Below are 11042 nucleotides of genomic sequence, written 5' to 3' on the forward strand. Positions count from 1 at the left end.
GCGATGCCACTGAGCTAAATCCCTGGCAAAGGTGGTCAATTTTTTTTTTTTTTTTGTACTGGGGATTGAACTCCGGTCCTTGTGCTTGTGAAAGTCCGTCAGTTTGTAAATGTATTTTCCCCAGTTTTTGGGGTTTTGTTTTGTTTTGTTTTTGGTACAGGGGGTCAAACTTGGGTCCTTGAGCTTGTGAAGCAGGCAGCGGAACCACTGAACTAAATCCTCAGCCCTCCCCAGTTTTTCTTATGAAGAAGAGAAATTTTCAGTTATATAATCATTTAATTATATAATCATTAAATTTTTATTTAAATAATCATGTAGCCTTCTAACTATAAAAATTGCTTTTTAAATACAGTATATATTAGGTTAGACAATATTTAAAGGCATCCACTTGTTAAGGTTCTAACAGATTGCCAAGACTTGCAGGTATGATTAGGAAAGTTTCTTGATGGCTGTCAGCTGTGTATTTGTAACACAAGGCAGTGGCTCCAGCTGGGACATTGTTAGTGACCCTTTGGCTCTGTCTTCTCCTAAATACCTGGAGTACCACAAAATTTTGCATTGTGCCGGGTTCATTCTCTCATTCTATATGTATCTGTTCCAGAAGCTAGCTCAACAAATGTTTCTCTCTAAATATAAACTTGTTTAACTTCATTATGTCTTAAATGTGAAATGCTGTTCCTCATTTTTTTCAGGAGCTGAATTCCATAATTCTTTGTATTATTTCATGTGAAAATGAGTGGACCAAAAAGAATTAAGGTTATAACCTCTTCTCCCAGTGGACCTTTTCTGACTTGATGCTTTCATTTTTAGTCTTTTATCTTTTTCCCCCTTTAGTCATATCTTCTGAGTGTCATTGGGTCTGTAGCATTTTGCCTAGGGGGAAAAAAACACAGTTGGTGGTCACCTCACTAAAATGTCGATTGAACAGTGTGTGTTCAGAAGTCCAGTTGCTCTGCATTTAATCATCTTTTCAGAATGCTGTTACTGCAGAAAGTAAAGTCAGCAGAGCTCTCTGTCTGAGCAAAGATATTAAGCCAGATAACCTAAATAGAGACACCTTTCAAAAATGCCAAGGTTCTGGGTGCAAAGTAGTATATAAAGAGCTAGTAGAAATAATTGTGAGACCTAAAGAATAAATGCTACTTCTTTGGGGATTCCTGCAGATGCAATGCAGCCTTTGAGATGGGCTTAGCAGGGTGGCTTGTGCAGCATCTGAGGACAAGTGGGCCTCAGTCTGTCTGCTTGTTCCCTACCACTTCCTACAGTCAGCTCAATAATAAAAAGTGGTTTGATTTTGTTATTCAGTAAACAAAGCAAATTAAGAAGCTTTACATTTCCACGCTGATTTCACACCCCCAATACTGACTCAGTTTAAAGATTGCCTTAATGTAGCATGCCTAGATATTGAATTTAGAGTTGACCTTTTCCATAAGAAATAAACCAAAGAACTACACAGTAGTCACCTGAAAATATAGGAATATTATAGAGATGATGCTATCAGCTACCCTTCTCACAGTGTGTTAAGGGTATGATTGCGGAAGGACACAGCTTCTCTTTCATCTAGACTGAAAACTCTTGCCTTCCATACCTCATAATTATTTTAGGGTTAACTGAAATAGTTGTTACTGTATCTTATGTCTATGTATGTGTATTCTACTTTATTATGAGTATTGTGTATTTGTTGCTGTGTGATTGAAACCAACGGAGAAAAGAGGAGGAAAAATAAAAAAGGAGGAAATATAATTGGAGGTTATAGAAACCTGAATTCTGAGGGGAATTCTGAGGATTATCGGTAAAATATATTCAGATGTAATTGTCCACTTACACCATGGTCATATCTATGTAAATTTGATTTTGAGGGGAGTACTGGGGATCGAACTCAGGACCTTGTGCTTGTGAGGCAGGTGGTGAAACCACTGAGCTAAATCCCCAGTCCCCTCTATGTAAATTTGATAAATAGGCTGAGGTCCTCATAAACATTAGGTAAAATATTAATCTAAAAGACAAAATTATAAGGCTCAAAGTTTCAAGGCTTTTGGTGGAGCAGTTTTTTATTTTAGTGGTAATAGCTGGAGCTTTTAGAATGTTTCTTCTTAATAAGATGTCTGTAGTGGAGGAATTTGCTGAGTGCCCTTTCTGCCTGGGATATTCAGTGTCTGTAAAAGACCTATGGCCTGTTCTGTTCTGTTCTGTTCTGAAAGTCTCACAGTGTACCCAGGCTTGCCTTGAACTCCTTATACTCAGGTGACTGTCCTGTTCAGCCTTCTACATAGTTTGAAATACAGGAGTGTGTCACTGCGTATCATTGCTCCTGGCTTCCTTTGGTTGTTTTGGTTATCATAGTCCCCTCTAACCTGCAGAGTATGTGTTCCAAAAACCTCAGCAACACCTACAACTGAAGGTAGTACTAAGCCCTGCACATACAATGTTTTTCACATTCTCTACATACACATGCAAATTTAATACCTTTTCTGTCTTAACTAAGCACCACATGCCATGGCCTTAATTTTTGCAGTGTGAGGAACGACAGCATAACTGGCACAAATTTCTTTTTCTGACACAGTTTCGTGGTTAGAAGATTCATTCTTACCACCAACCTTTGCATCCTCAGCATATGGTTTTTATTCTTTCCTTGTTAAATTGACATCTTCCACCTGGGTATGATGGCACACATTTATAATCCAGCACTATAGAGGCTGAGGCAGGAGAGTCACCATGAGTTCAAGGCCAGTCTGGATTATATAGTGAGAGTCTGTCTTTAAAACTATCTGAAAATAATTGAAAACTAGTAGTTTATAGCTTATAAAAATATATATCCAAATTGCCTGTATTACTTCTTAGTGTTTGGGGCCATTATTTAAGTAAAATAAGGGTTCCTTGAACATAAGTGCTATTGTACTGATATGATGGATCTGATAACTGAGATGGTGACTAAGTCTAATGGCCAAGAAGTATGCGCAGTTTGAAAACACTGAACAAAGGAGTGGTTCATGAGTCAGAAAAGTTGGAAAGTACAGTGGGAAATTGATCACTACTCAAAATGGCATGCGATTTAAAATTTAGGAGTTATTTCTGGAAATCTCTGTTTAATATTTTCGGTTTGTGATTGACCGCAAGTAACAACATAAAAAATGAAACCCAGGGCCCTGGGATTTAGCTCAGTGATGGTGCCAACTGCCTTGTAAGCACAAGGCTCTGAGTTCGATCCCTGATACAAAAAAAAATAGAAAAGAAAATGAAACCCAGGGTAAGGAAGGGAGGGGAAAAAGAAAGAAGAAACAAGAAAAAAAAAAAAAAAACAGAAAATTGAAGAAAAAAATGGAAACAAAACTTTTGTACATAGGGAGTGAGAGGAATGGGGAAAAGAAGAAACAAAATGTATCAGGTGCTGGTACAAATTCCCTATGATATTATCATTATGTGTATCTAAAATGTACCAATAAATGTTTTGCTTAAAAAAAAGATAAGCACTATTTGCTTATTCATTTGGTTTACTTATATATTTTCTCTTTGTTTTTGACACTAATACAAACTAAATGAAACCTTAGAATGTAAGAGTCTTATAAATTCCTTGGTAGGAAAGTCTATTCTCAGTATTTTTGTTTTTGGTGTTTTGATACCGGGGATTGAACTCAGGACAGGACTTTTTTGTTTTGTTTTTTTGTTTGTTTGTTTTTTTGAGACAGGGTCTCACTATGTAGTTGAGACTGACCTGGAACTCACTATGTAGCCCAGGCTGGTCTCGAACTCACAGTAATCCTCCTGCTTCAGCCTCCCGAGTGCTGGGATTACAGCCGTGCGCCACCACGCCCGGCTTCGAGACATTTTTTAGAATAACTAGAATCTTACTTTAAAATAAATGTTAGTAATCCCAACATACAAGGAGGCTGAGGCAGGGAGAATCACTAGTAGAAGCCTAGGCTGGCCAATTTATCAACTTAGTGAGAACTTGTCTCAAAAATTAAAAAGGGCTGAAGCTGTATCTTGGTGCAAAGCCCCTGAATTCTATCCCCATTACAGCAAAAAAGCAAAATAAGATAAAGTAATTAAATTCCCATAGATCATGTCTGGCTTTAAGTGTATTATATTCCCTGAACCAAATTTATCTTTAAACCCAGCTCTGACCGTGGTGGGTAGGACTTAATATAGCATAGGCTGGCCATCTTGCTTCAAAAAGCTCAAATAAAGTTTTAGCTTAATGCAGACAGCTGATGATACCACATAAACTGATCAGATTGATTAAAAATATTTGGTTTTGGTTAGGTGTGGTTGCACACACTGATAATCCCAGTACTCAGGAAGCTGAGGCAGGAAAATTTGAGGTGAGTTCAAGGCCAACCTGGGCTGCATAGTGAGTTCAAGGCCAGCCTGAATTTCATAGCAAGACCTTATCTAAAAAAACCATCTCCAGGGGCTGGAGATTTAGCTTAGTGGTTCGCTGCCTGCCTCGCAAGCTCAAGGACCCAAGTTTGATCCCCGGTACCAAAAAAAACCATCTCCTGAAGCCAGGCATGGTGTTGCCTGCCTGTAATCCCAGCACTCACTGGCTGAGGCAGGAGGATCACTGTGAGTTCAAGACCAGCCTGGGCTACACGGTGAGTTCCAGGGCAGTCTGAACTACATAGTGAGACCCTATCTCTCAAAAAAACAAACACACAAACAAACGAAAAAAACAACTCCTTACCCCTCAACTTTAAACTAAACCCCTCAACAGGCCTGGTGGTGCACACCTGTAATCCCAGCACTTGGAAGGCTGAGGCATTAGGATCACCGCAAGTTTCAGGCAGCCTAAACTACATATCAAGAAAACCTTGTCTCACCCCCCCAAAATTGTACCCTGAAATGGTATTGATTTTTTTTCCAGTAGAGAACCTATATGGGTTTCATCTTCCTGTTCTGTAAAAGTGCAGTCTAAGCAGAGAACAGAGGAGGCCAGTAGACCCAGCTATAGACCTGCCTCAAGGCACTCTCTATGTTTCAGAATTCCTGATCTATTATTTCCCTCCTTTCTCCCTTTCCTCTTCTTTTTCCTTTTTCTCCTTTGGCTTTGGCCTTGGAAATAGTAGGTTTTACAGAATATTTGAATTATTAACATATCCTTGCATTCATAAAGACTGAGTCTGACTGCTTTACACAAAAGAATTCCATAAAAAATTCTCAGCTAGGGATGGAGGCACAGGTCTGTAAACCCAGATACTCAGGAGCTTGAGGCAAGAGGATTTCAAGTTCAAGATCAAACTAGGCAACTTAGTGAGACTGTCTCAAAATAGGAAAAAAACAAAACAAAACTGAAAATGTAGCTTAGTGATAGATCACTTGCTTAGCATGAGTACTGCAAAGAAACCTAAGCAAAAAATACGCAGTCACTCATAAATTTAGCTCTCATCTATTTTAAAGCTGTTATTTTTGTTCCTCTTGCTTTATACTTTCCCTAGGTTCGTTTTACTGTCATAGTTATTTTTTTATTTGGTGTTTTTGAGACATAGTATCAGTATGTAGTTCCTGCTGGACTTGAACTTGTGATCCTCTTGCTTCAGCCTCCTGAGTGCTAGGATTTCAGGTATACACCCCCATGTCCATCTCACTGTCATTGTTCTGGAAACTCCTGGCAACAGCCATTTACTGGTAGCACTCTTTGCCTTAGGAACAACACCTAAAGTAATTGTGGGAGTTAAAAGGCAGAAAGACCAGCTTGAGGAAGCCAGTGTGGAGGATTGGCAGTGCTGCCAAGAAGAAAAGCCCTAATGGCAGTCTCTAAAAACTCTTTATGGGCCCATTGTCTGTTTTTGGGTGTTTTTTTGTTTGTTTGTTTTTTTTGAGACATGGTCATGCTATGTAGTTCCAGCCATCATTCAACTCACTATGTAACCGGGGCTGGCCTCTAACTCACAGTTGTCCTCCCTCAGCCTCCAAGTACTGGGATTACAGACATGTACCGCCATGCCCGGCAAATTTCTTCAGACTTTATCTTGTATATCTTCATCAGAAATCACAAGTATAATGAATTGAAAGGAAAGGCAATATGAAAAAAACAAAAAAAAAACCCTACTCATACTGTATTTATTGTCAGCTAACTCTGGAATCTTGGGCAGGCTATTCCATACATACTAGCTGTAATTTCTTATGTATAAATAGGATTTACATGTGCCCTGCTTAAGATTTGATGGGATGACATTTGTAAACAATGATGTCCTAAACTATAAATTGCTTTCTGAATAAGTATTACTATCTCTGTACTGGTTCTTGCCCACCAATGACCTAATTCTTGAGCCAGGATGTAACTCAACAGTGTAGCACCTGCCTACCAAGCACAAGGCTCTGAATTAAATTCCTGGCACCCAAAAAGGAAAAATAATAATAATAACCTAATTCTCCTATCCTGTGTCTGGAAGAACAAATCAGTGAAGAGGATTGCTGTTTTTTTAGTGTTATTTTTACAAGGTACACATACTTTTTTCCCTCCATCTTTTAATCCTATTTGTCTTTCTCTGTGCTTTAATGGAAAAGTCTTTTATGTCACAGAGCAGTGGTATTCTTAGTACAACATATAACTGGGACTGAGCTTGAGTTGGCAGTCTTCAACAGATATACAGAGTTGCCTGCTGGCCAGAAGTTAACTTTTCTAAAAAAAAAGAAAAAACAGGCCATTTAGCTCAGTGATTGTGCCTCCTACCTCACAAGCACAAGGACAAGAGTTTGATCCCTGGTACCAGAAATAAACAAAAAACAACAACAACAAAAACTGCAAAACCAACAGACAAAATCCAATGACTTTCATAAAAGAAACAAAAAATCCTTTTCTATACATTTTCTCTTGCATAGAAATGTATATTTCTATATACTTAATGTATACTACCTATACATTAAGAATCCTTGAGGGTTGGTTATGAGCCAGAGGATGCATATAGAGTCTCAGCTCTGGTACAAGTCCTCATAGACTGACACTCACAAAGGGGAGTTGTGACGTCTCTTAACAGTAGCTGATGCAAAAGGGAATGTAGATGTCAAATGTCGAATTCAGCCCTCAGACCCAGTGTCCTTGTGGTGGAGAATAGGAGTTGTTTTCTGATTCTGGAGTAAAAATATCTTTTTTTTTTTTTTTTTTTTAAACCAGGGATCGAAATTGGGACCTTGCCACATGCAAGGCAAGCAGTGGAACCACTGAGCTAAATCCCCAGCTAGAGTAAAAATACCTGTATCTTTTTTGCAACTTCATGTTATAACCACTTGGAATATACTTAGAAACACCTATGTGTAACTTTGCCAAAATGAGAGCTTGGGATTTGAGGATTTTAGCATGTTTCAAACTAATAGTTAAGCTTAACACAGCTGTAAAGGACATGCCTAATTTTACTTTAAAAACTATGATGCTTCTTTAGGAGTCAGACCTGTTAATCAAATTCATGGCTTTGAGTACTTTTCATGGTACCTTTACTTAAGTAGCTTAATAATCCAATATTTCAAATGGATAGAAATAAAATTTTTTGTGTAAAGATAGTAGATAGTAGACAAGAGCAGCCAGCCACTAAGTGATTGCATCATTCTACCTGTTTGTTAATCCATCTCCCCACAGGTTACTTCCCTGGGAGACACTTGACAGATTACTGCTCTGTGAAATCTGGAGAGAGGAATGGGAAGGGGTGCAAAATACACATAAACGCACATGCACATTATACATGTACATGGTATATCCCAGCTACCTGTGTTTGATAATAATGATGGAATCAAATAATAGAAAAACCTGTTTTATTCTTATTCAGATTTTTTCTGTAACTGTTTATCCTTAGAATAATTGACTGCTTTTCATCAGTGATGTTAAAACCATTTCATATTCTTTTGCACTGTTTTACTGGCATCCTGATGTCTAGCCATACGCAGGTTGAGAAAAAAGGCTGCCTGAATTATAGGATACTCTGTAAGAATAAGAACTCATTGCCTTTGTAGCACTTGAGGTGAAGGGAATCTGAGTGGATGTGCCCAGATGACTTCTGACAGGGGGAATATGCCACCCTCAAAAAAAGGTCATACAGCTACTAGAATAATGTTTGTTGTCTGAGTTTTCCTTGCCTTCAAAATTCCTGAATGTGGTGAAATCAGTATTTGCAGTTGACTAAAATTCAGTGTTACTTGTTCTAGTGGTTACTGCTGATTATTTTTCAAATGACAGCCCTTGTGTTTTTGTACTGGGTGTACATATGTATGCTGTGAGAGCAATACCTCCCTCCACAATCTCTGGGTGCTAAGGCTCTGTTTCCCTAAGGATAGTTGAGTGTATTCAGCCTTTCATTCCCCAAAAGCTTATAAATTCCTTTTTTGTACTAGATACTTTTTACTGCTGATAATAAAAAGTTTGACAGTTAACACAAATTATGGTTCTGATGTGTATTGACTTTTCTCTGTGAAAGCTTAGTGTTTGAGATTGAAGTGGATCATGAAATACTCCCACCAGAAGTGAGTGATTGTTTGACCCTATGTATTCTTATTTGCTACTGCAAGTCTTTTTTGAGCACTTACGCTTGAAGTAGTCAACATTTATTGAGCCTTCACTATATATCCCATGCTAAGCTTTTTACATGTACTCTATTTCTATAGTGTTTACCCTATCAAGTAGGTTCTGCAATCTCCACTTTACAGATGAGGAAACTAAAGCACAAAGTTAAGGGCCTTACTGAAGATCGTGGAGTGGAGGCAGGATTCAAATTTAGGGAGTTTGTCCCAGAGCGCATGTTCTTAAATGATGTGATACACTGCCCTTGTGTTTGGAAGGGGGCTGTACTGACCAACGTCCTGCATGGGTAGAGCTTGGCGGATCCCCTAATCCTTTCTGCTTGCAGAACTTCTTTCTTTCCTGATTAGTTGAGGTAGATTGCCTATCCTTGATATTGAGCAGGAATTACTGAGTGAGACAGAAGGTCCTTTTTCTACAGTCCCTGATGAGATCTGATATTTGTCAGCTGGATGATCTGGCCCCTTTTAACATGTTTCCTCGTCTGTAAAGTGGAAATATTACTTCATGAGATTATCAGGGATTAAGTAACATAATTTAGCAGCTTCTGGCTCTGAGTAAGCACTTAATAAATGTTAGCAATTTTTATTGCTGTCCTTTAGCCTTGAGGTCAAGCCAGAAAACAGTTTCCCGGAGAACAGATTCTAAGCCCTAGGTAGGTGGGCAGTTTTCCTTTGCTTTTGACAAGAAAATAATCTTATTTTATGTATTTCTCTTGACTTTTCTGGTGTGAAAAGCAGAGAAGTAAAACATTTTTTGACAGATGTATGGATCCAAACAAGAAACTGGGGTCAATTGCAAAGAAATGACTTGTAAAACTCAGGGCCTTGTCCAAAGAGACAGAGAACCTTAAAGAGTGGAGAATGAGCACAAACACAGGGGCTAGTTCTAGAATCACTTATAAGTATGTGTGAGGGTTCCTTTCCTTCTACTCCAACACAAATCTGCTGGCTTGTATTTATTAAACAAAACTTAATATTTTTTTTGGATATGAAATAGAATTTGTGACTTGTACAAAATGGAAGAGCAAGTGAGCTCTGTATATGCAGGCTTATTGTGCCCCTTTCATACTTGTTCCTCTACCACATTTCCCAAAGGCTCATTTGCCAGTGGTTGCTCTTCAGATCTTAGGGTTGGCTCACTCCGTAGGCTCCAAACTGGAAGTGATCTTGCTACTGTTGCCGTCACCACCACTACTGCTGCCACCAGCCACTCAAGTTTACTGCTATAAGAAAGTAATACGCCATGAAGCTTTCACCTTCCCCCTTCCTGTCTTCAGTGTTGATCTCTTTCTCCTTGTACTTTTGCCAAGCAGTCAGTATTCCAAAGAAAATGTTTAGGCACCAAAGTTATAGACCGTATGCCTCTCCAAAGAGGTGTGAATTGCCCTCTGAACTACAGAAGAAAGAGCTTTCTTCTTGATAGTGTACTAGCTTGTGAACCAGGTGGGGAACTTGGCTGGGACTCATGAACGTGCGCTGCATGACCTCTGAAGGAGTAGACTGGGCCTTGCCTGCCCAAGGACAGCACCCCAGCCCACTGGAGCCAAGGCCGAAGACTGAATTCAACTTCTCCTTCCCTTCCCTAAGTTTAAGCTCTCTCTGCTACAAGCCCCAAGTCTGTGGCTTAAAACAGCCATTTCCTTTTGCTGATGCATAAGCTTACAAAATATTTCAGCCTGGAGACTGAAAAGGCTCTCTGTGCCTTCCTATTTATCTCTATTTCTCTTAGGGTTGATATTAATGGTTGTAATCCTTTTCTTTCAGGGAACTGTAATGATCCATGACAAAGAAATCACTCTCGAGTATGTACCAAACCTGGATTTTTGGTACTGCAAAAGAGTAAGTACCAAGAATTCCTTTTTTTAGAAGTAAGCATCCTGCATAGCAGGACTTTTGTATGTTCAAGAATGTTGCCCATTACCATTGCATTGCCAAAGACAAAGCTCTGCTCCCTTGGTTCGGTTCGGTTCAGTTCAGTTTTATTGAACTGAAGGTCAAGGCAAAGTCATCCATCTTTCCTGTTTTTCAGGTGCTGCATTATGTTGCGCATATATCTCTGCACTGACTGCATATACTTTCTCATGGGCATATGCCAATGCTTCTGTTGATAATGAAAAGAGTAACAGTTATCCTTACAACCTCAGCCACCCTTCCTGAAGGTGGGAATAAGGGAATTATTGAAAAGATAGATTTGGAGAGGCTGGTTGTTTGGGAGCTGTATACATTTTGTGAGAATTTTTTTTGTTTTTTCATACCTGGGATTGAACTCAGAACCTTGTGCTTTGCAAGGCAGGCGTGGTGCCACTGAGCTAAAACCCCAGCCCCACATTTTGGATATTCTGTAAATTATAAGGGTAAAGAACTTGAAGCAGCATGGCATTTTACCTCTGTTAATTCCATATTCTCTTAGAATATCATATTTACATATTTTAGGCTTTTTTTTTTATGGTACAGGTACTGCACATATTGAACCCAGGGTCTTTACAGTGGGTTACATCCCTGGCCCTCATTTTTTTTTTTTTTTTTTTTTTTTT

General features: G+C 38.9%; 1 protein-coding gene across 3 annotated transcripts in view; it reads left to right on the forward strand.

The window, feature by feature from the left end:
• Positions 1–11042, forward strand: part of Rbm6 (RNA binding motif protein 6) — an 87113-nt gene that overhangs the window by 57370 nt on the left and 18701 nt on the right. For all 3 annotated transcript variants that reach the window (XM_010615517.3, XM_010615518.3, XM_010615520.3), the window contains one exon: positions 10273–10347. In XM_010615517.3, coding sequence (XP_010613819.1) covers positions 10273–10347 — 75 coding nt within the window. The remainder of the gene's footprint in view (positions 1–10272; positions 10348–11042) is intronic.

Source organism: Fukomys damarensis, unplaced genomic scaffold, assembly GCF_012274545.1.
Source record: "Fukomys damarensis isolate Sample0158 unplaced genomic scaffold, DMR_v1.0_HiC HiC_scaffold_37, whole genome shotgun sequence".
Classification (NCBI taxonomy): domain Eukaryota; kingdom Metazoa; phylum Chordata; class Mammalia; order Rodentia; family Bathyergidae; genus Fukomys; species Fukomys damarensis.